Consider the following 25,718-nt stretch of genomic DNA (forward strand, 5'->3'; position numbering starts at 1 on the left):
AAGCATGAATTGTATGATAAAATCAATATTGCTTACCACCAACATATCAGATTTAGAACATTATAATTTAATTTAGAATTCTGTGTTCTTGTCTGTTTCTAGATAAACTCCTGATTTAATTCCAACATACTTTATAATACGTAGTTTCCCTAATAAATCATACTGGAGAAAAATTGTTAATACTTGAATTTGCTTTAATACATTACATATACTTTGTGAGTGTTAATTTCTTATGTAAATCTAATTTTTCTAGAATAAGAACACCAGCTAGGCAATGTTGTAGTAGAACCTCATATAATGTGTTATAGATAAATCAAACACACAGGTCCTTTATCAAGGTTTTCTTTTCTCATATGTATGCATGTGTGTCCAGTTACCACTTCACTGTCTGTGCCGATGGGTACAACAGTTGTGCTCTGTTGCCCTTGTATTCCTTTGACAAGAGTGCTGATAACAGCATGGCAAATAATCTTCAGAGGCAAGCCTTCATGCAACATTGCTTACGACAGGGAAACAAATCAGACCATCGAAACCAACTGTGGTGACAGGAGAATAACCTGGGCCTCCAGACCTGACCAGAGTCCTCACCTTCAGATCCAAGCAATGGCCATCACTCATGATGGGTATTATAAGTGTCAAATGGTAACATATGATGGGACTTTCCGTCGTGGATATCACCTCCAGGTGTTAGGTAAAGAATGTCATATGTTGTGATATTTCAGATCATCAGATTTGTGACTAAAACAAGTGTCTCTAAATTTCATATTTCATATGTTAAGACTGAAGCATGCTTTTCCTTACATCTCTGCAGTGTCCTTGAAGTGTCCCTGTTCCCAGGGCATAATAGAACTGGGGTGTTAAAGGATATTGCAGATAAATAAGCTGCACAGACTATTTGGAGCCCAGAGGGGGATTTTTGTCACAGAGAGAATTGCATGACAGCAACACAGTGACAGTCAGGAGTGTGTGCCACTATTCAGATAGCAACGTGTTTTCCATTTGACTGGCAATAGGAGTCTATCCAAGATTGGCTTCCTGGTTTGTAATTTTTCTAGTTTGTTTTGTGTGTGTGTTTAAGAACTTGATGCTATCACTTCTTCACTCTTAGTTCTTATCTTCTACTCATGTCCAAGATTCTTTCCAAAAAGGAATGTACACTTACTGTCTCTTGTATGTTACCTTACATCTATCCCTTAACATCTATCCCTTGGTGTCTGCCTTCCCAGAAAGTGCCTGGACAAAAAATACCAAACATTTCCCAGATGTCAAACAAAATATAAACTTTTCTTTGTTAGCTTAATTAGCTTCACTGTAATTTTTTTACAAATATTAATTTTAGGTATTTACCATTTAATGATGTTCAATAATTGATAACTTTAAATAATATTTATTAATTATTAATAATTAATTTACTTCTTTTTAATATTCAGTATGGTCTCTCCTCCTTTATCATGTGTTTTCCTCACATTCTCACTTGGTTCTCCTCTTTTTTCTTCCATTTTAAAAAAAATTTTTAAATTATTTTTTATTTTTTATTTTTACAGACTGCATTTTGATTCATTGTAAACAAATGGGGTACAACTTTTTGTTTCTATGGTTGTACAAGATGTAGATGCACACCATTCTTCCGTATGTTTCACTGATGCATTATAATTATGCATAATAGTGGTATTATTTGTTACATACTTATGTATGCAAATGACATAACATTATAATTTGGTTAATATCATTCCCCAGTATTTTTCTTTTCTATGCCCTCTTCCTCCCTCTGGTTTCCTTCCTTTACTCTACTGGTCTCCCTTCTATTTTCATGAGGTCCCCCTTTCCTTTTTATTCCTTTTCCCTCTCCAGCTTTCACATATGAGAAAAAACATATGACCCTTGACATTCTGTGTTTGACTTACTTTACTTAACATAATGCTCTCAAGTTCCATCCATTTTCCTGAAAATGACATATTTCATTCCTTATGGCTGAATAAAACTCCATTGTGTATATATACCACATTTTCTTATCTGTTCATCCATTGAGGCACTCAGGCTCATTCCAAAATATGGCTATTGTGAATTTGCTACTATGAATATGGGTATGCATGTATTACTATATTATACTGACATTAATTCTTTGGAATAAATACCAAGGAGTGGTATAGCTGGGTCAAGTGGTTGTTCCATTCCTAGTCTTTTGAGAAATATCTGTACTGATTTCCATAGTGGTATACTAATTTATAATTCTACCAACAGTGTAAAAGTGTTCCATTCCCCCCATCATCTCCAGCACTTATAATTGTATTATTGATTGCTGCTATTCTAAGTGAAGTAAGATAAAATTTCAATGTAGTTTTTATTTGCATTTCCCTAATTGCTAAAGACATTGAACACTTTTTAAATATCTATGTTTGTTTAAGTTTGCATTTCTTCATTTGAGGAATGTCTGTTTAGTTCATTAGCTCATTTATTGATTGGGTTATTTTTTGGTGTTAAGTTTTTTGAGTTTTTTTTTTTTTGTATATTCTGGATATTAATTCTCTATCAGAAGAGTAGCTAGCAAAGTTTTTTTTTTTTTTTCCATTCTGTAGGTTCTCCCTTCACCTTCTTAATTTTTTTCTTGGCTGTGCAGAAGCTTTTTAAGTTCAACACCATACATTAATTAATTCTTGGTATTATTTCCTGAGCTTTAGGAATCTTATCAAGAAAGTCATTGCCTATATGTTGGAGTGTTGACCCTACATTTTCTTCAAGGAGTTACCAATTTTTTTGTCTAATTCATAGGTCTTGGATCCACTTTGAGTTTGTGTTTGTATAGGGTGAGAAATAAGGATTTAGTGTCATTCTTCTATATAAGAATAACCAGTTTCCCCAGTAACAATTGTTTAAAAGTCTGTATCTTCTTCAATGTCTGTTTCTGGCACCTTTGTCAAGGATCAGATGACTGTAGATATGTGGGTCTTTCTCTGTGTCTTCTGTTTGTTACGTTTGGTCTATGTGTCTGTTTTTATGCCAGTACCATGTAGTTTTTGTTACTATAGGTCTGTAGTATAATTTCAGATGAGGTATTGTTATGTCTCCTGCATTGCTATTTTGGTTTAGAATTGCTTTTGCTATTGTGGGTCTTTTATTCTTCCAAATAAAATTTAGGATCATTTTTTTTTTTTTTTTTGGTTCTGTGAAGAGTTTTATTTGTGTTTTCATGGGGATTACCCTGTCTGTATATTGTTTTTAGTATTTGGCTATTTTAACAATATTAATTCTGTCTATCCATGAACATGGGAGGTCTTTCTATCTTATGTCTTCTTTAATTTCTTTTTTCAATGTTCTATAATTTTCACTGTAGAGGTCTTTCACTTCCTTGGTTATGTTTAACCCGAGGTATTTTGATTTTTATGTGGCTATTGTCAATGGGATTGTTTTCCTGATTTCTTTCTCAGCAAATTCATTATTGATATATAGGAAAGCTATTAATTTTTGTATGTAATTTGTATCCTGTCCCTTGGTTCTCTTCTTAACATTCATTTGACTTCTTTGTTTCTTTTCATCTATTCATTCTGTGAATGAAAGCATCCTTGTCCCTCTTCTCATTTATCTCTGTTCCTTGAATACTCTCAGAATCACACCCATTGCTTCAACTATCACCTAATTCTAAACTCTCAAATCTGTGTTTTCTTTTTGCCCAAATTCTGATTCTTAACTCTCCTAGTTGGTGATCAAAATCAACTTTGAACCAGACAGCTTCACCCAGATGAATCAAGAGTAACTCAACTTACATAATTTACCCTTTTATATGTTCTGCACATTTACTTACTTTAAATTTTTGTCTTTCTGTACATTCTTTTAATTATTTTTTCCATATTTTTATCTGTGCATCATAATTATGCACAATAGTGGGATTGATTGTTACATATTCATGCATGTATTTTATTTTATAACAATAAATTTCTTAAGCTAGAAACTAAAAAATATTCAGCAACATCCCTCTTTCTTATTCCTCATATTCAAAATCAGTCACTCTGTTATATTGACTTGACCTTAAAAATCATTCTTAAATATGAAAACTTCTCTTTCTGCCTTAGTTAATTGTATGATCATCTCTCACCAAGATTATTGCAATGTCCTTATAAGAAGACTACTGGCCCTTAGCTTATTTCTCTTCAATTTATTTTTTAGATTATTTTAGAGGGATCTTTATAAAGTGAAAAATGCTTCACCCAAGTGTGTAAGGGGTGCTTTTCTTTGCAAACCAACCAATTCTCTAATTCTCCAGGTATTAACCAGAGTTCTGCAATTCAATTTAATTCTGACACTAGCTCCTTGGGTTAGCACAGATCCCACAGATTAGTGTGTCAGTCTCACATACTGCCCCCACTTGATACACCAATAACAGGTTTCAGGTTGCCACCTGTACTTTTAGCTAATAGGTTATAAATTCGAGAATCTCCCACAATCCTTCCATCAGGTTCAATAATGTGCCAGAATGGCTCACAAAACTCAGGAAGCCATTTTATTTACTATGATTCATTGATTATAAAGGAAACAAGGTAGGAACAGCCAAATGGAAGAGATGCATAAGGTAAGGTATAGAGAAAGGGACCTGGAGTTTCCATATCATCTTAGAGAACATCATTCTCTGAGCTCCTTGATGTGTTTCCTAATGCAGAATCTCTCCTAACCCCATTGTTCACTGTCTTTCTGGACATAGGTTTGATTAACTAAATCATAGGCTTTTGGTGATTAACTTAATATCTTGCCTCCTAAGAGATAGTGGTGATGGTTGTGGTGGTAATGTGGGGCTGAAAGTTACAACTCTAATCATGCCTTGGTTTTTCTGATAACTAATGCCCATACTGAAGATATCTAAGTTCTTCCAGACACCAGTCATCATGCTATCATACAAAAGATACTCTTACCATGGTAGTATTTCTAAGGTTTTAGGAGGTTTGTGCCAGGAACATGGGAACAAAGACTTCAAATTTCTCTTTGTATCACAACTACTGATGTCTATGACTTTCAGTACATTGTAAGTTCCTTGAGAAAAGGAACCACTTTTTTTTTTTTTCAAATATATATCACTAAGGTCTGTCACAATGCTTGGCACAAATAATTGCACAATCAGGTTCTGATTTATCACAGACCAATCTATACATTTTCCACTCTATGCTCCAAATCTTCAAATCTTTTTCAACTTGTTCCTTTTCCTTGAAACATCCTTCCTTCTTCTTTTAACCTATTTAATCCTGCAGGCCAGAAAAGCTCAGTTTAAGTCCAACTTCTTTCTGACCCTCAGTCAGAGTTGAACCATTCTTATTCCTCAGACGGTTTATAATCTAATGCTCACCAGCACTGTTTGCTCTCTTGTGAGTTCTCTTTTCATTTGTGTGGGTCTGACCTCTCCAGTTAGATTCTGAGCTTTTTGGGGACTGAAGTCATGTTGTCTCCTTATTCCCCCATGGTGCCTAGGTTGCCTGACATTCTCTCAGTTTAGTCTTTGAGCAGATTATTTATGACCTCTTGGAGTCAAGAGTTGTACATGGAGTTCACACTCTGCTACCATTTTCATGGAAGAAAAGATTTCAGAATAATGGTCCTAATTAGTCTGCTTTTATCTTTTAAACAAATTCCAGGGCCATTTTACCAATGAGTAAAATGAAATTAGGAAGACAAAAAACACTTTGTTAAAGGGGTTCTCTCTACTCAATGACAAAATCACTTCACTGTTGTGTTGAAAGTATTATCAGATCATTCTCAAAAATTTTAAGAACAAGCTTAATATTTCCAAGGGAAGTTTGTCTTTCTTTCTTTTTTTCTTTCTTTCTTTCTTTCTTTCTTTCTTTCTTTCTTTCTTTCTTTCTTTCTTTCTTCCTTTCTCTCTTTCTTTCTTTCTTTCTTTTTCTTTCTTCATAAAATATGAGTTAAAAATGTACCAAGTACAAAATATAGATGTGGTTCCTAAATTCAATCATGAATTGATAGATTAGTAACATTTGAATTATAATTTAGAAGTTTTTCTTTTTTTTTTTTTAACTTTGACAATCTAAGAACTTTAGGAATATTTTTAAAGTATTCTTTTAAACCATTGACTGTAATTTGTGAATTATCAGAATCTTCAAGCTGAATTTTTACTTTTGCCTATATTTAAAGGTCACCAAACACCAGAATCTCCAGGTTCAACTCTGCTGATAATTCTCTATGTGAAACTTACTCTTCTTGTGGTCACTCTGGTCATTGTGGGATTCGCTTTCCTCCAGAGAATAAATGATTGCAGGTAGGAACTGAGATCTGAAATGGTGAGACCCAATAGAAAGCAAACCTCACTATGAGACTTTGAGTTCATGGCATGCTGGAATCAGCTTGACACATTTTACAATATATTGCATTTGTTGCCTCAGGGGTTTCTTTAACATTAGGCTTTGTGAACAACCCTGAGGCCTTGCAGAGATGTCCACAGTACTGGGGCCACAGTTTTTGCTTCATTGTGATTTTGAACCAAGAGGGGCCTATTTTAACCCACTTCTTAAGATTCCAGTGGGAGAAAGAGTTTGATGGGACTTCTCGAGAATTTACTTCCATGTTTCTATGATTCTGATGACTTGTTTCTTGCTTGATGATGATGATGGTGATGATGATGATGATGTTTCTTCCTAGAGAATAAAAACCAGAAGAGTTGGAAGTCAGTCGATGAGACATTACAAGAAAGAAGCCATTTGTAATCAGCATTCATGTGCAACGTCTAGCCTAAGTGCATTTTAGTACCTTAGCATTTATGAGAATGGACATAATAAGTTGGCAATCTGCTTCAATCTCTTACCATACAGTATGTACACATGAAAAAATTTGGTGCTTTCTCTCATACATGTCAAGAATATCTTATCTATTCTCCCCTTTCCTTCAGTGAGTGCTCATTTGCAAAAGTAAAACAATCCTGCTTCTCAGTGTAAAGAAGATGGCTCAGCAACTCAAACAACAATGTTGAGCAGTTTTTATATACCCTTGGGTCCTTTGAATGGTACTTTCATCCAGCTTTTTGGTTTCTTTGCCCCCTTGAAATGCTAATCCAAGTTGCAATGGCTGGAGTCACTATAAAAACTGCCTACAAATGGGCCAGTAGCTGACTTTCCATCCCTTTTTTTCTCACTAGCAAGTAGCAGGGCAGTCCCATTGCATATCTGAACTAAACACTGAGTGAATGACTTAGAGTCCTTTTTAGCAATGCTTGCATTTTAGTAGAATTTATAAGTTATTCTCAACTAAGGAACTGCTAGTGTCCTTGGAGACAATGCCGAAGGTCTTCTTACCTTTTAGAGCTCCAAGTGTCTCAGTTCCATTTGTGGTCTACATTCTAAGTTACAGAGGTTGGATTAATGAGGGTAAAGGGTAAGATAATAGTGAAGCGCTAGTATCTTGAAAGGCCACTGTAAACTGAGACCTTATCTCCACTTGATTCAGATGGTAATCCTGTAGTAAAAAATATTGTTTCACTTAGATAATTCTTTTTCTTTTTTGATAATGTAGATTGAATCCAGGGCTGTTTGACCACCAAGCCACATTCCCAGCCCTTTTTATTTTTTATTTTATTTTTTATTTTTTTTGAGACAGGGTCTCACTGAGTTGCTTATGGCTTCATTAAGTTTGCTGAGGCTGGTCTCAAACTTGTGATCCTTCTGCCTCAGCATCCCAAGTCAGTGGAATCACAAGCACACACCACCACGCCCAGCTAAAAAAATCATTTCTTATGTAAAGTTGTGAGTGATTTGGGCTATTACTTTTGTTTTTAATAAATCTGTAGGGGAGAAAATGAATACTTAATACTAGAAGATACTACATTAGTCCAGTAATCTAAATAGATGGTGCTTTCATCCTAGCTTCTTGGTTACCCACCAGAAAGTTTAATTCTTACTCAGATCACATTCCAATGTAGTTGTTGGGTCTGGGACAGTGGTTAAACTGGTGTTGTTCCAAGATATCATTTTATCCTTTCATTGCTATGGCTCTACTTTTCTCAGAATACTCTCTATTTACCTAGTGAAGAGGAAACAGGATTTTATGTGGGAGGATTTTACTGGCCAGACTTGGAGTAGTGGTCACTTCTACTCATATTCTGTTGTCTAGTATTCAGTCATAAGTCTATGGTAGTTTGTACAGATCTTGGAAATATGGTCTGACGGCTTTGAAAGAAAAGGAAGCAAACTTGTTATACCTCTAGCCAATCTCTGCCCATAGTAAATAACAGGACTAGTACTAAGATCAATGTGTAAACTATTAGTAATCTAATATGAATCAATAAATAATGACATTAGGAAATAGCATATTAACTATTTATTAGATCTTTTTTATTAGTTTTTTTTTTTTTTTTTAGGATATATAAAGGGACGTAGTCTAGTAATTCAATTCTGTAATAGACTAAAAAAGACTGTTAGAGATTGCAAGTTGCCTGGTCCATTGTGGTCCTCCCCTTTGTCTTTGTGGTCCTCCCCTTTGTCTTTGTGGCCATTGATTATGTTCCTGACTCTATATCTTCACCTCTCTCTCTACCCGTGTAAACTTTCAGTTGATTTCAAAGATCTTTCCATAAGGAAAGTACATGCTTATCCACCATATGTAATTTGCTTTGGCCAATAAAATGAGGCAGCAGAGGCACTGTACCAGTCTAAGCATGGGTCTCAAGAGGTCCTACCTATTTCTACCTGCTACTTCAATGAGAACATGCCTGACCTAGCCTGCTGGGGAATGAGAATCAGGTAGAGTACAGATGAATGACCTCACTCCATCCTCCCCACCTCCCTGTTGAGGCAAGCCTGGATAACATATAGACAGTTAGCCTTTCCCTAGACATGGGAAGAAACTCAGTCAAGATCATCAGACCTGACCCTATGCTAATCCCAGACATATGAGCAATAGTTTCCACAGAGGTTCTGTGGTTGCTTGTTACAAAGCATTACTGTGGTCTTATTGTGGCCCTTAGCTTAATAGCATCACTTCAACTTCATTTATTGTGCAAATGTATGTGGCTAAAAGGCACTTCTCAGTTTCCCTTTCAGCTGAGTATGACCATCAGTTTTGGCAAGTCACACATAAGCATATCTTGTGTGATATTTTCTGAAAAACTTTTTTAAAGAGAAGGAAAGGGTCCTTTTTTGCTTTTCCTCCTTATCTCCTGGATTGCAACACTCCTGTAATGACTGGAGATCCAGCAGCCAACTTGAGTCATGAGTGACCTTGAGGATAGACTATTCACTAAGATGGATAAGAAGAAAGATGGAAGAATCTTGGGTCTGATGACCATGGAGTTGCCCTACCAACCCTAGTCCATCTACTTATTGACTTTGTGTAAGAGAATAAACTATTTTACTCAAGCCACTGCTATTTTGGATTTTTCTGTACGGAAAGCCAAACTTAACCCTAATCATCACAAATGCCTAGTTGGTCAATCTGAAGGTTTGTTGTCAATCTTCCAACAGCAGGTTATGTTCTACTTATGTGCATATAGTGATCTATTTTCCTTTTTGACTTAGAGATAATGAAACAGACATAACTTCAGAGGTTATGAATCAGAGTCATTTCTATGAAAATTTTGCAAGAACTGTTGGTTTTGTAAACTTAAGTGATGCTGTGACTTGTGGTGGGTGGGAAAGGATTTGGGAGTCTGGGGGCGGGAAAAGATCACCTAGTAGTCAGCCTGCCAATACTTAGACATGTGAGGACATGTCTGCTTTGCAAGATTGGAAAGATGAACATTCCATTGTGAGTAAGAGAAACAAGGGAACTGAGAGCTATTGGACTTTCTTGTTTTAATTCTTTTTCACTGAATGGACTCCATCGTTTGTGGGAGAGATTTATGCTACCTCTCTATCCCATTCTCACCGCCATGACATCAGTGGCACTTGACTGGAAGAACAGAAAATTACAGCCACTCCTCCCGACCCCCATCTTCCTATCCCTATATAAAGAGAATGAAAGGTGCAAAAAGTATTATTTTTCTTTTTTGAACACCCATATGCATACATATGCATGTGCATAAAAATTAATCATGATCTCAAATGGAACAAAATTTGGAGCAATTTTTGTCAAGACATAACCAAGGACCACTAGATGGTGCTTCAACTTAATTCTTTTAACATTTTGAAGCAAGCTAAAAAAAATCTACTTAACCTCAGGCAAAATAATCCTGTATTTTTTTCTTTAATTTTTTCATACAACTGCCTTATCATGTACTAACTAACCTGAATCATGTTCTTCATTTCTTCTTGGGTGGTTTTGAAATAATTACATCAGCAGGGGAATGGGGAATAGTCTAACTTAAAATTAATGAGAAAAGAAAAGTCTTTTCACTTCCTAAACTGGTACTACTCCTTTCACTTAATTGAGTAGAAACATTTTGTTTACTGAATGAGATAGGAGTGGATTTTAACAGCTCATTGCAGGGAAACAGGAGTGTGAGTTTTCATGGTAAACCAAGATTACTATTCATTTCTTAAGCTGGAAATTTGAGGTCACCCAATTCTTGAAAGGCAAACTACTTGTTAAGTGTTAATGGCTCAGGACTGTTAGAGTTATGAATAAAATTAACCGGCCTTCTCCACTTCCTAGGTCCTACCCATCATCTTTCAGAAGCATACTTGGTATTCTAAAGCTAGAAGGAAGCTACAGATAAATTAGGTCAACTTCCTCATTTTTTAAAAGAGGAAACCAAGACTTTCAGAATTCAGTGGCCAGTGGGTGTTAGAAAGAGTTTTTCTTGATACCAAGAGGGAGGTAAGCAGCTACCCTATGACCACAGACAATGGCACTTCAGAGGAAGAGGAATGGATATCTCTTTCTTGGATCCTGTCTTCCTAGTAAGGACCAAGAACCCCTATGTGCTTCTCTCGTTTGATGACCAAGGCCACAGGACAGATATTATCCAGTCTCTGGCAAAGAAACAGAGATTATGCTTATGTTGATTAAGCCTTTTGTGGAGCTAGGGCTAAGATCAACACTTTTCACTAGACATACGTCTTGGTGGGAGATGTGAGTGGAGACCTGAACAAATTTGGTGCATTGCTAAGAAGGTAGAACTGGAGAATGGGTGTGAAGTCTTGGTGAAGGAGATGGTAATAGTCAAATTGAGTTTTATAAGATGCATAAGAACTCTTTCTTTGGTGGACCAAGGTGGACAAGAAAGACATGCCAAAAGAAAATGGCATGGGCAAAGGCAGAGACATATGTCAGGGTGGATATCTCTCCAGGCGATGAGGAAACTATCATCTCACACAAATCTTACATTTCATGAAGTCATCTGGGGACAGAGGACAGTTATTCTACTAAGAATGCCAGGAGAGTTTTGCAGATCCAGCAAATCTTGATGACTTTATAATGTTCTCTGAACAGAATGTCCAAATCTTCTGACTGATTCACCCAACACTGATTTTAAGATCAAGTGAGGAGCCAAGAACATTGGTCTGTACACAGTGGAGAACCAGAGAGCCTGGAAGAGGCATGGGTCTGATGGATAATGTTGCTGACTCTCAGAAGGGTGGGACACTCTTTCTGAACTGGGTGATGCTGGCAGAGTTGAGACGGCTTTCCTTATTTTGGTTTTCCCTCATGCAACAGGAAAATAATAATCTTAGTGAAGATTAAGAGAGGGTTTTGAAGATAATATATATTTACAAATGCCCTTGTGGAAAGTGGTACAGGAAGACAAAATCTTGTTATTTAGCCTACCTGCTCCCAAATGTGCTTTGTACACACATGGTATATATTTATTTATACCCATATGAGTGTGTTCTAGTCTCCAATGTAAGAAACAAAAAACCCACACATGAATACCATAGATCCAAGATTCCATTTCCAGTGTGTCTTCTACTAGATATGGAAAATGAAAAAAAAAACAAAAAAACAAAAAAACAAAACAAAAACAAAACCCAGTGAGAGCTGAGAAATGGAGTGAAAAAGGGAGCCATACATTGATAGTTTTCTCAATGTTCTTTTCCAATGACAGAACAATCCCTAGAATGATGCCAAAGTATTGATCCTTCATCAAATACATCTTTCCCCAGTGACAGTACAATGGGACACTGAAGGCAAAGAGATAAACACTGCATGCTGACCCGAATGCTCCATTCTTCTCCAAGTAAAAATTTGCCCAGTAAGAAGAAATTTTCAAATTCTCACAAATATGTTTCCTGAGTGCCCAAACTGATATGCTCACTAGACCACCCCTCAAAAATACCTATATAAATCCAGTCCCTTTCTTTGTTCAGTGGCTCATTTTTCACCAGGAAAGTGGGTTCGCTTACACCATTTCATCCCTGCATCCCCTGTTCCTGTGTGAAACTTCACTCCTGAATAAACAGCTGAGATGATTCGTGAGGTTTGCATCATGACCAGTCTTTTTATACTAACAGTTTGATTCCCTGAGTAGGAATCGAGAAATAACATTCCCTACTTCCCCACAACCTATTCCCTTCCCCAGCAATCAATTAAACAACTGATGAAACCTGGATACTGACCGTGATCTGCTGGCACCTCTAAGGCTCTCTGAAAGCTGGGAGGACCCCCAGCCACTGCTCACACGACCTAAGGGCTGAATCTACGAACTGACTGCATTTCCCTACCCTGTAGAATGTAGGCCCTTTGCTGTCCACTTTATGTGAGAGAAATTTGGTGTGAGAGATAGATGGAGGGCCCAAAACAACTGAGTCCAGCTGGGCAGGGTAAGTCTCTGGTACTTATAAAGGTTTTGGGCCTGAAATCTAACTCCAACAGCTCTTAGGGATACCAGATGTCAACCGCTACATGGGAGAGGTTTGGTGTGTGAGACAGTAGGAAGGCTCAAATGCAACCGAAGGCATCTGACTGGGGCAACTCCCTAGTGCTGCTTGAAGGCTTTGAGTCCAAGTCCTGACTCCGACAGCCCTCAGGGGTACCAGATATCAACCACCCACTAAACTTTTGTGACTTTATGCCATGCGAACAGTAAAGGGATTTATAGCAAACCCTTTGTTGGCATCAAAGGAGGCCTAATTCTGCTCACTCCTCAATCTTCCCTTCTCTTGAGCACCTGGGAAACATCACAAATCAGGGACCTACTTGCCATTTTGCTTCTGCATCCACTATTGGCCTTCTCAACTCTTGGGAGAGGTAAGACCCATTTATTAACTGGGACCATGTCCCTCATTCATTTCTCTGTATTGGACAGAGACTCCACCTTTAGGTTAACTAAGACCCTGTCCTTATCACGGGATTGAGGGAAAGATGTTTCCCCAGTCCCTTGTGGGTAAGTCCAGTTCAAGACTGGCATATTGGTGTCATAAAACACTTTGCTCTTGATTGTCATCTTCTCTGTTGAACCTCTCCAAAGATGGAAACTACCTAATCAATTCCCAGAGACACTCCCTTGGGCTGTCTCTCCTCCAACTTTAAAACCCTTTATTCCCATACTGATCTCAAAATTAAGCACCTCATTGGACTCAGTACTCAAATCTGACACAATATAAATTAGATAGCCAGCACACATGGTCCAAATATGGAACTCTTGATAAAGAGATTCTACAAGCTTTAGAAAAATATTTAATCCAAAATGGCAAGTACTTGGAACTCCTGGTTGCTCGCCACAAGCCTGCTTTTACCCAACTCCTGGGGTCTGGGTTCTGACTCCGGGGCTTTTACCTACACCTGAGCTAGCCTGGCACACTCTACACTGTACCTCCAGACATTTTTTTCCCCTTTCACTCAAACTTCCTATATCAACCTTATACTACTTTGCAGTTACTAGCTACAAATTTACAATCCCTTTCCTCATTCACAGTCCTGGAGATAGCAGGTGAACACCCTCCTTACAGATCCCAAGGCCCCATAACCTCCCTTGGGGCCTCCATCTCCCCTTCAATTCCCCTCCCCAGAGCCCCATTGCTCCCCCACCAGATCCTCCTACCCAAAATCCTACAACTCTCCCATCAGACTCCCCTTCAGAAACTCCACACTCTCACTTCCCTTTGCCAGCACCTCCCCATATATGGTCAAAACTACTCCCAGCAGGATATGTTTCCACTCCAGCAAATGGCAGGGACTGAGGGATCATCCGAGTTCATATCCCCTTCTCCATAACAGATATGTCCCAAATAGAAGACAAATTAAACTTATTTTTCTGAAAATGCTGCCAAATATAAGAAGGAATTTACCCATCTGACTCAGGCATATTATCTTACTTGGGCAGACGTATATTATATTCACGTCTATCCTGACCAATGATGAACATGCTGCATCTGGCAGGCTGCTAGAGATCATGCAAATCTCTTGCATAGCCAAAACCCTGAAATCTACCCAGCAGCAGATGCTGCTGTTCCCTCAGTTGAACCTGATTGGACATACTAACCTTAAGACCTGGGGGTAATCAGGTTACAGCATATGGTCACTTGCCTCCATGAGGGAATGTCAAAAAATTCTCACACCCAAGTAAACTGAGAAAAGATAAAGGAAATCACCCAGGGACCCAATGAAAATCCTGCTCTGTTTTTGAGCCAACTTACTGAGGCAGTCACCAAATGTACGAATTTTGAGGTCAAGAGTTCTGGTGGCAGTCTCTTAATACATTTTAACTTTATCAGCGGATCTGCACCTGACATTCGAAAGAAACTCAGACACTTAGAAAAGGGTGTCAAAGCTTTTCATAAGCAATCTCTAAATATTGCTCTCAAGACCTTTAGCAATAGGGAAGATAAGGACAAAAGAAAAGAAAAGAAAGAAAAGCATCAACTCCTAGCCTCAACCATCCATAGACCCAAAAAAGGTACTGCTACTCACAGCCCCACCAGATGCTTTAATACATCTCCTGGGCTCTGTTTCTGATGTGAGCAAACTGGACATTGGGTAAGAGCTTGTCAGAATCCAAGGCCCCCCACCAAGCCATGTCCCAAATGTGGGCAGTGGGGATACTGGAAGGTGGACTGTCCCCAGGGAAAAATACCCCTTTCTTCAGTGTAGCCAGCTTCCCAAGTCCCCTAATACCTCTGAGGAGCCCTAGATTACAGGGTTAGTGAAAACCCTAGGTTACAGGAATGGTAAATGACCAAGCAGTCGGCAAATATTCCCTCCTAAAGAGATTTTAAGGGCACAACTAACTGGTAAATGTCCTCCCTTAACCCTGACCAAATCAATAGCCAATGGCATGTCTCAGTAAGAAGCATAATAATATTTCATAATTTTCTGCATCCTAACCTGACCTGATTACCAACTAGGGAAAAAAGGGTCAAAAAGCTAGAGGTAGCAATTTCCCTGGTCAGGCCACACTGAAACCTGCATTGGAATGTAAACTGCAAAAGTCAGCAGGCCCAACTAAGAATCAACCTGAGACTAAAGAAAAAGGTGTTCATTTTAACTTCTGGGCTGCAACACAGAAAAATGATTTCATTTCTCTTTTTCTCTCTCCTACTCTCCATCTCTCTCTCTCTTTCTCTCTTTCTTACTCACTCTCTCATACTGCATTACTGAAATAATTAATGGCCATGTCATTTCTTCTAGGACTCTTATTTTTTCTTCAATTCCATCTCTTTTTTTGAGCTCGTGATTTTGATCCTACATACCTAGGTTAATGTTTTTCTGATCAGTCCTATTTTTATTCAACTCTAGAGTTTTAAAAACATCTGTAACATTGCAATGGAGATTCACCTACAAAAATCTACAAGGCCTTTGCTTTTGTGTTATGTGTATATTTTGCTGTCTATATATGTGCATGCATACATATATCACATACGTGATATCAAAATTGGCATATAGATAAGGAGTACTCATGAATTAAAATTCAAAAATATGGTTCCAAATGCCTCTAATTCACATGACTTAAAAGGCTCAATTTAAATTGGGTAGACAAATAAAGGTAAAGATGTCTTTAAAAAATTACTTAACTCACAAGTTTCTCAAGGTGGTCAAAGTAATATGATGTTTATTATAAAATGCCTAATATTCATTATTTCTAGGACTTTTCTTCAACAAGGAAGAGATGGTAAATACTGTTCAATACACTTGTCTGGTATCTTGGTTTTTACAGTAAAATAAGCAAATCGTATTGGATATGTATGGGATTAATTATGAATGTGTTGGTTAGAGACATCTGATTAATTTACAAAGTGAAAATGCTAATGGTTAATATAACATCAAGTACTCCTAACTTCTTGAATTCCTTGGGATTATATACCTGAACATTGTTTGTGTTTTCACAAATTGGTAAATAAATAGATGTAATTCTATGTACAAAGGGTCCAAAAGTTTCAACTGTTTTTTAATTAGTGTACTATAAATAACATCAAGCATTTCCTTTTATTAAAATGGAGTAATTTATCTAAACTCAGAAATTTCATAAGGGTTGTTTCAGAGTGTATATAAAAAGAAGTATCAACAGATAGGAAAGAGAAATTTGAAGGTTCTAGGTATAAAAACATGATTGATAGAAGAAAAAAATGTTTCTGGTTAAGAAAGTCTTTGTGTGAAGAAATAAACAACATGAGAGTCTAGGAAAGTAAAGGGCAAATTTCAACAAGTTTATGTGTAACTAAGTTGGCTATATGTATGTGAAACAATCAGTTAAAGCTTTTTAAGGTTTTTCCCTAAGACCAAATAGTAATGTACTGATATAAAGCCAAGGTTTAATCTATATGTTAAACTGACAAGTATTTCTTAAAATGTTAATTCACTCTTAATAGTGTATCTGTTAAGTTTTATGCTTTATAGCAACTAGTCTTGAAGAAATTATGGTTTTATACAACTCTGGTTAAACAGTAACTGTTTCAAGTATCACACTACATTACAGAGTCTAAATTTTCCTCCAAAGTTAAACTTAAATATAAAGACATCAATATAATTGTGATGCTATTACTCTTCTTTGTATATTGAATGTGCTCATATCTTCCAGGTATACAAGTCTTTAAAGCAGGAAATTTAAAAGAACATTATCAAGCTGCTGTTCTCCAAACTAAAGTTGTCTGAAATGGTGATTTTAAACTTATAAGAATAATAAATTTGATTGGAGATTTATTCATATGATTTAATGTTCTATAACTGAACCCAAGTCTTATGTTACTTTATTCACTGGGATAATAATGTAAATGTATTTCTAAAAGATCAGAGCCTGATCAATTTTAATGTTAATAATATAAAACATGAAAACATTTTGCCAAATTTCCATACAAAAGAAAAAGTTAAAAACTCTCTCAGCCTTTCTTTGATTCATATTTTAAATGTAATGTTAAATTATATTAACTAATGTCCATATGGACTCAGGAAATAATATATGCAAACTTTGTAAAATCACGTTTAAGAAAGAGGTAAAGATCAACTTCAGAACTAGAACACTTTATCTAAAATTTGTCAACAGCCCCACCTTACCTAAGATAAGGCTCTGCCTCCCACCTTACTACATGTTATAATGGCTCTAAAATAGCCTGGAATTCAGCTCATTTAAGTTGTGTTCAGAAGACTGATGTTTGTTGTAAAGATTGTGATCCCAAACAGGGCTATAATGTATAATGTAGCTAAAACTCAAGATAGCTATACACAAACTGAACATGTTTTTATTCCTGTTAATTTCATTTTGTATTTTCCTTATAAACTATATAACTGCTGTGTGTTAATGTTTTACAGAGGTACCGCTTCAAGAATACACAACCTAGGCTAATTTGAGATAATAAGCCCTCACCTACAAGACAGAGAGGATATAAGGCTAACTTCTAGTACTAATACAGACCCCAATTAAATAAAAGGGGTAAATGACTGTAAGGTTGTAGACATTAAAGTTAAAACCAAGTGCTTTTACTTTAAGACTGGTGAGACTGGCTTTCTAGATGTTTAAAAACCAAGGCTTAATAATTGAGGTTAAAATGAAAGAGTCAAGAAAACCAATATTTGGCTCTTGCCCTCTGAGTCAGCCTGAACCCAGGGAACTAGAGAATTTCTTTAAGAAACTTTGAAACTCTGGGCCACATGACCTCCTGATCAGGGAGATTAATGAGACCACTGGAGAATGGAAAGCCAATCAGTGTACCTGCTGCGAAGAGGAGGGTCATTGGAGAAGGGAGATATCCCTGATGCTTCCAAGGGAAGCCACCTCATCAAGGAGACCCTAACCCATTTTAGCAAGCATATGGCACTAAAAGAGCTAAGAAGCTGCTCTTAAGTTCCCCAAGAGTGACCCCTATGGAAACTCAGCTGACTCTTAACAGCAGATATGAACAAGGTCAATTTGACTAGCTTGATCCTAAACATCTAGCAAAACAGTTATAACCAAAATACAGTCATACTTAGGCATTTAGAAGAAAAACAATAGTTTTTTTTAAATAAAACTTAAGATGTACACTTGTGTCCATCCCACATCCCTGATGCCCCCAAACTTCTGAGGTTTGTTCTTTACAAGGCTCATATTTATCCCTGCCTACCAAAATTAAACTAGACTCTGTACCTTAATTTTCCTTACTCCTCAAATCAACATTCAGCCCCACAACTGAAGACTACCCATTCCAATAACAGCACACACTAGACTACAAGGGCCCCCAACTTATTCCCTTACTAATAAGGCTAGAAACATCCACCAGGATGAAAGAATTCTACCTCACAGCATATGTATTAAATTCCTATGTTTTATTGTTTGAACCAATTCAAATATAATGTAATGCCTCACAAAACATGTGTTATATTAAATATGAGAATTGTACGTTACAACAATGTGACAATCAGATTAAATGGTAGAGTCCAGGACTAATAGTTATAAAGGCCAATAGCCACCTGTCTCCCTGTACAAGTGCTAAACATTTTATCTGGTCACTAATAGCTGGCATTGTTATCTTAGTTGGGATAATCACCTCTGAATTTTACTGAAACTTGGCAGACTCAAGAACATATTGATCAGGAAATTCTAGGTGAGGTTTAACTATTAAAAGATTCTGTTATATGTCTAGGAGAACAAGTACAAGATTTGCAATGGACTCAGTGTACGCAATCATTTAATGGAACATGATCCTTTTCATAATGCTTCTTAGGATGTATTAATATTACAGTCTTAAGTCCTGGTCATGGGTAATGCCCAAATATCTACTTTTGATAATGAATAAATTTGGAGCAGTTTAGCTGAGAGGGATATCTTCCCATAACCCTTTCAGACACTTTTCCACACATGTAACTGGGTTACTAGCCTTGACTATACTCTTAATTGTATCCCTGACCTTATACAGGATGGAAACGAGTAAACCACCAGGAAAATATGGTTCCACGATTAATCATGCTTGCTATGCTTCAAAGGAAACGAGCCCATGAGCTCATGGGAAGAACACCCCAAATCTGATTGGTTTTGACTAGAAATAACAGAGACCTCAATTATGTTACATGCTCAAATCATCTTCTTAACACTGACAAATTAGTTTTCCATGCTAGAATTATACCCTTAACATTAGTAAGCTAACTAGTCTTCATTCTATATGCTATCATTGTTTCTCCTAACCTAACAAGCTAGTTAATCCTCACGTATTACTACTACACTATTTTTTTAATAAAGTGGTCTGCTCAGCCACAACTGCCAGGAAATATCCCAGAACATCCCTCCCCCCACAGTTCACCACCTGATCTCCTGGAGCAGCATAAAAAGAGTTAACACTTAATTCTGGAGAAGTCTGTATTATTCCCTTTAAATAAACCTGCTTAATATGCTTAAAAAAAAAAAAAAGAGTTAACACTGCTCACAATGACCTCAGGACTTCTCCCATACGTCCCCCTCTAGGTGACTCCCAAATTCACTTCCAGGACTCTGAAAGGAAGCCCCTTCCTTCACATCACCCCCTCCCAGCTTGAGGCAGCTAGAGATTTTTGATGCCTAATTTCTTCTTTCCTTTTAGAGTTTGAAATATTAGATATGCAAAATGAAGAAAAATAAAAAATAAAAAACCCAAAACAGTGAGGCCTGAGAAAAGGGAGTGAAAAAGGAAGCCATTCTTTCCCAATGACAGAACAATCTCTAGAAAGGAAGCCAAAACATTGAGCCTTCCCCAATGACAGTACAATGGGACCCTGAAGGGAAAGAGATAAACATTGAATGCTGAGCCCAGACCCTCCATTCTTCTCCCAGTAAAAATATTGTCCAGTAAAAACAAATTTTCAAATCCTCACAAAACTGTTCCTGAGTGCCCAAATTGATATGCTCACTAGACCATCCCTTAAAAGTGACCTATATAAACCCAGTCCCTTTCTTTGTTCAGTGGCTCCTTTTCCACCAGGAAAGTGGGTCCATTGATGCCATTTCATCCCCATATCCCCTGCTGCTGTGAGAAACTTTGTTCCTGAGTAAACAGCTGAGGTGATTTGTGAGGTTTGCACCCTGCCCCGTCTTTGTGTGCGAACACCTTCTCTGTTCCAAAGCTCCCTCACTTTGAAGAAAGCCCTTCAGAGGCACAGTTATCACCAGCCAGAAAAGAAATGAGCATCTCTGTACAGTAGAGGGAGGCCATAGAGCAAATCAAGCCAATGTGCAACTTTAACTAGAAGAAGATAAAAAAAGAAAACATTCACGGATTCATGTTAAAAAAAAAAAAAAGTGCTAATGTAACAGAATATGCTAAAACAAGAGGACTTCATGAAATTCAACTCAATGCTATGACTTTTAGAGAAAGAGAAAATAAATCATTTTCTAAATTGCTGTTCTGACTTGCCTGTTGGTAAGAGTGGGATCTCCCTGGGAAAACAAGGATGTACACGAAAAGTCAACCATTTACTGCTGCCCTGTAACCTGATGAAAATACTTGAGTATATCATGACTTTCCAGTTTCTCTTTCACGCTATCCTTCTGAAAACAGAGCAAGAAACCTACTGAGGAGGGTGGTCTGTGGCCAAGATGAGTTTTACTATGATTCTGAGGGGCATCTTGCCTGCCATGCAGCATCTGGGGGTTCAGTGGAGACCACAGAAAGGAAGTGGGTTTCCTCCTTTGTGGGTACTGTGTGGCAGGTCATGCTGCTGGGAAGACTAACCTGGTGTATTGCTATGAAGCCTTTCAATTGACATGAATGCTTCTGCAGTTCTGAGGCTGGGTGGGAGTCAGGAGCAGGCGAGGTTATATATTTTGCGTCTTGCTACAAGAACTTACAGTTTATTTACCAAAAATTTCTGCATTCCCAGTTTTAAGGCTCTTGGCCCAACAGCACCATCTGCGACGTGACACCTTTAAAATCTCTGCCACAGATTTTCCCATATTCCTTGTAATGGAAAATTTCAACATAATTTACAAGACACTGAAAACCAAGGAGCAGCCTAAGATGTCAGCTCCAAGAAGCTACAGTAAATGTCTTGGGACTAGAAAGAATGATTAAACAACTAGCATTCCAGCAAGAAGCATCTGTCTTTTGTCATTCTCTCCAAAGCAACATAAAATGTGCAGAGGAAGGCCGCCATTTTAGTAGGGGTGAGGGAGGTCAGCTTCTTGTAACATTTTCCACCATTCCCTTATAACTAAAGCCCACATCCCATTATTCTCCAGCTGCCTATCAAAGGAGGTTCTATGCTGATATAGCTCAAGGTGGCCTGTTGCTATCCACGGCAACCCATGATAGCCATTGCATCCTGGAGGCAGAACTTAGGGAGGATCAGGATATGAAAGCTTATTCTTATACCAAACTGGGTCTGGGTTTTAAAATTTTTACATTTATTTCAATTTTGCTTTTTTCAGATTTCTATCCCAAACATGCTTTCTTTGGCAGCCTCCCCAGAAAACTGTGAAGTCATAGAGCATAAATTATCCAATTCTTACCTCTACAGGATAGTAAAATTTGCAAATTGCAGCTGTTCTTGGGCAAGGGCTCTGGCCAGGCAGAAACCAGCAGATCCCCTGGCAATGCACACATAGACACTGGATGAACTGTGTGGCAATCTGTCTTCAGTTGTCATCAAATGTCAGGGTGAGGTTGTCTAGGTTTACGTGATCACTCCAAATTTTTATTTAATACCTCATGATAAGTACTATGATTTTCTTTAATGACTGCTTCTTACGGAGATTAGGAAATGAATTTATTCCCATATTTCTTATTTATGGGTAAAAGATTGAGGTAGCTGTACCCTATCTTTGTATTCTTGTCTCCCACTATGAGTTCCTCTTATTTCTATCCACACACCTACTACCCAGCTTTCCCAGAAATTTATCTCTAGTTTTTTCTTGTTCTATTTTTTGCCTTGGCTTGTGCTGTTCCTGCTTTTATTCCTACCCCTGCCCTCTCTTTTGTGTGATAGCATCTATAAAATCTTTCCACATGCCTTGTTCTAAGTTAGGCATGGCCCCACCATAGAACTTTTTAAACTACTATTTTGTGGAATTCTAAAATCCTTGATTTTTATAGGTATTTGTGAACCTATGTCCCCAACACTAAGTTGTAAAATCCATGAGAACAGATGCCACAGGCCATTTATTTTTTTATTTCCCTGCTTGGCATAATGTCATATGTGTGTGTACATATTTATGTGTGTGTGTGTGTGTGTGTGTGTGTGTGTGTGTGTGTGTGTGGAGAGAGAGAGAGAGAGAGGAAGAGAAAGTGCTCAATAAATATATACTGAATGTGAATTTAAACCCCCCCTGCAAAAAAAAGATTGAGGAATATATGACCAACACAAGGATATATAGATACTTCTGACTACGTGAGTAAATGAAGTTCTACCTGTGAAAGACAAAAAGGGAGACAATATTTGCAACACATGTAAGACAAAATATTATTGCCTTGAATCTGTTAACTCCAACAAATCAAAAGAAAAAGACAAAATAAAAATCCCATGGAAACATTGGTAAAAAACGTGAATAGCCATTTTACAAGATAGAAAATAAAAATATCCAATAAAGAGTGGGGAACAGTGGCACATGTCTGTAATTCCAGTGACCCAGGAGACTCAGACAGAAGGGTGCCAAGTGTGAGGCCAGTCTCAGCAATTTGGCCAGACCTTCAACAACTTGTCTCTAAATTTAAAAAAATAAAAAGGACTGGGGATGTAGCTCAGTGGAAAGACACCCCAGGTTCTGTCCCCTATACCTCTCCAATCTATCTATATGTTCTATCCATAACATAAACTTGAAATGATATTCAAACTAGTAATCAGGAAAGGGCCAATTAACAAGAAAACAAAATTTTTTTTCATGTATCAAACTGGTAAAAATAGTAATTTTATGGTATCAACTGTTAAAAGAGACATGGAAGGCAGCAGTTTCTAATGGGAGTGTAAGATAACACAGCTGTTTCAAAGAGTGTTGGCAAGTATGACCTCGTAATTACACGTTTCAGTATCTACTCAAAGTACTATTGTTCATGTGCACAAGGAGGTAAATATTACCACATAATTTATAATAGCAAAAAATGGGCACAGACCTCACCATCCATTTTCAGGGGGGTGTAATGTTACACAGCTCCTGAGGCTGCCTTAGTAGAGAGGCACTCCTGACGTCTCAGATACCACCCTGCCTGCATCCCTTCACCCCACTTTCTTTCTTCTTAGCACCCATTTCTTCATGTTCTGGCATTAGTCATTCTCATGTTTATTTGGTTATTATCTTTCACCATCTCTAAAATTTAAGACTGATGGAAACGAACTTAGCCTGTTTTTCCTGTGCCCTGTGTGCAGGCCCTGCCATGTATTTCCTGGCACACATTAGGGGCTCAATAAATTTTTATTGAATAAACAATGTGGAGCTATATGTAACAACATGGAAAGATCTTCAAGGCACAAATAAGAAAAAAAAAGGAAGTTATAGAGTAATACCTACAGGATAGTTTAATTAATGTAGATACAAAATCAATATTTTTTATTTATTTATTTATTTTTAATTTTTTTTATTTTTTTTATTGTAAACAAATGGGATACATGTTGTTTCTCTGTTTGTACATGGTGTAAAGGCATACCATTTGTGTAATCATAAATTTACATAGGGTAATGTTGTTTGATTCATTATGTTATTTTTTCCCTTCCCCCCTACCCCGCCCACCCCTCTTTTCCCTCTATATAGTCAAAATTAATATTTTTCAATATCATTCTAATGATTCCTTTGTCTTCTGAATCCCTCCTGTTTCTAGCCATTCTAGGTTTTTTACTCAGCAGAAAGATGTAAGTGGGCAGGAGGTAGGAATGTCACCTGTATATCTCTTCCTAATGCTGTTTTGTAAAGTACAGCAGTTCTTAAAGGAACAGAGAGGATTTTGTCTTCTCTCTTATCTTACCAATTCACCCTAAAAAATAAATAAATAAAACAAAACTACCTGGAACTGAGAGGATTTGGGCATATGGAGCATGTGATGAGAGTATGGACTTCTTTGTGGTTGGGGGTCTCTTTCTCCCAGGCAGAACCCACAAAGCGAAGGGCCCCAGAGGGAGCACTGTCAGCAATGAACACTGATGGCATTGGGCATTCTCTTTAGCAGACACTGTAGATAGAAGACTGATTCTTGACTCTTTCAATGATGTTGTGGCAAGAGCAGTCTCCAGTTCCAAAGAGCTGGGCAAAGGGGAACAAGTGTTTCCTCACTAATGCCTGCGGCACCCATGGCACGCAGGACCAACAAGGTGCTTTCCTGATGACCAACACATTTAGATACACATGGTGAAGAAGAGGAGGGAAGGAGCTGCTGATGACTGGGCATACATTTTTTTTTTCAAGTTGCGTAAACAAGTTCTCTAAGTGCTATGATTTTTCTTGCATACAAGAGTAGAAACTGAACTTTTTACCTGTACTATGTTTCAATATGTACCTGGAAAATTATCTGGAAGATTGCAAGCTTGACAATGGATGATGGTGAAGACAGGCTTGACCGGCATGTGATGCTTGAGTTTTTCACCAAGAACATATCTACGTAATTCAAAAAAAGCATTTAAAAAAAAAAAAGCAACAACAACAACATCAAGAGGTGCCAGTGCCAGTTCAGTGGGTCAGGGGAATTTTTTAAAATATGAGTAATGCCCATCACCTTTTATCTTGGGTCAGTAGACATGTTTGCCCCATTGATAGCTTGTGTAATCATTTTCTCTGTTCACCTGAATGTCAGAGGATTCTCTGGAGAGGATGAGCTTAAAAAAATTGACAAATAAAAAGCAATGAGAGGGAGAAATAGGTTCAAAATTCTCAGGACGATTTATTGAAAACTCATATTCTGTTAATAAATGATACCTTCCTGTGACAATTGGGGACCCACAGTCTCTATCCTCATCCCTCTGCAGGACACTCTATTCCCCTGTTTTAGTCAGGTTTTGCATCACTGTGACCAAAATCCCTGACAAGAACCACTAAGAGGAGGAAATGTTTATTTGGGGCTCATGGTTTCAGAGGTCTGTCTGTAGCTGTCTGAGTCCATGGCTCTAGACCCAGCACATCAAGGGGGAAGAGCCCAGCAAAGGAAAGCTGCTCAGCCCATGGTGAGGTAAGGAAGCAGAGTCAGAAAGGGGGATGGGCCTGCAGGACAGATGCACCCTTCCAGGACATGCTCCCAGTGACCCTCTTCCTTCAACCATGCCCCGCCTGCCTACTGTTATCACTCAGTCCATTCAAACTAGGATGGGCTGATTGGGTTACAGCTCTCACACGTGATCATTTTACCTCCACATATTACTGAAGAAACACAGGAGCTTTGTTACTCAGCAGAAAGATGTAAGTGGGCACCACTTACACCACACCACCCCTCTCATCTTCTTCTTCTTTTTTTTTTTTTTGAGATGCTGGGGAATTGAGCCCAGGGCATTGTACTTGCAAG

General features: G+C 37.7%; 1 protein-coding gene and 1 long non-coding RNA gene across 2 annotated transcripts in view; one reads left to right on the top strand and one right to left on the bottom strand.

The window, feature by feature from the left end:
• LOC124992354 (cell surface glycoprotein CD200 receptor 4-like) overlaps window positions 1-7,503 on the top strand; it is a 73,150-nt gene extending 65,647 nt beyond the window's left edge. Inside the window, exons 7-9 of the mRNA XM_047563059.1 lie at window positions 374-691; window positions 6,133-6,256; window positions 6,637-7,503. Of these exons, the coding sequence (XP_047419015.1) occupies window positions 374-691; window positions 6,133-6,256; window positions 6,637-6,643 (449 nt within the window). The 3' untranslated portion in view covers window positions 6,644-7,503. The remainder of the gene's footprint in view (window positions 1-373; window positions 692-6,132; window positions 6,257-6,636) is intronic.
• Window positions 5,783-25,718, bottom strand: part of LOC124992355 (uncharacterized) — a 29,810-nt gene continuing 9,874 nt past the window's right edge. Inside the window, exon 2 of the long non-coding RNA XR_007110107.1 lies at window positions 5,783-6,632. This is a non-coding gene — a long non-coding RNA (uncharacterized LOC124992355). The remainder of the gene's footprint in view (window positions 6,633-25,718) is intronic.

The sequence above is a fragment of the Sciurus carolinensis genome, chromosome 9 (genome assembly GCF_902686445.1).
Source record: "Sciurus carolinensis chromosome 9, mSciCar1.2, whole genome shotgun sequence".
Lineage (NCBI taxonomy): Eukaryota > Metazoa > Chordata > Mammalia > Rodentia > Sciuridae > Sciurus > Sciurus carolinensis.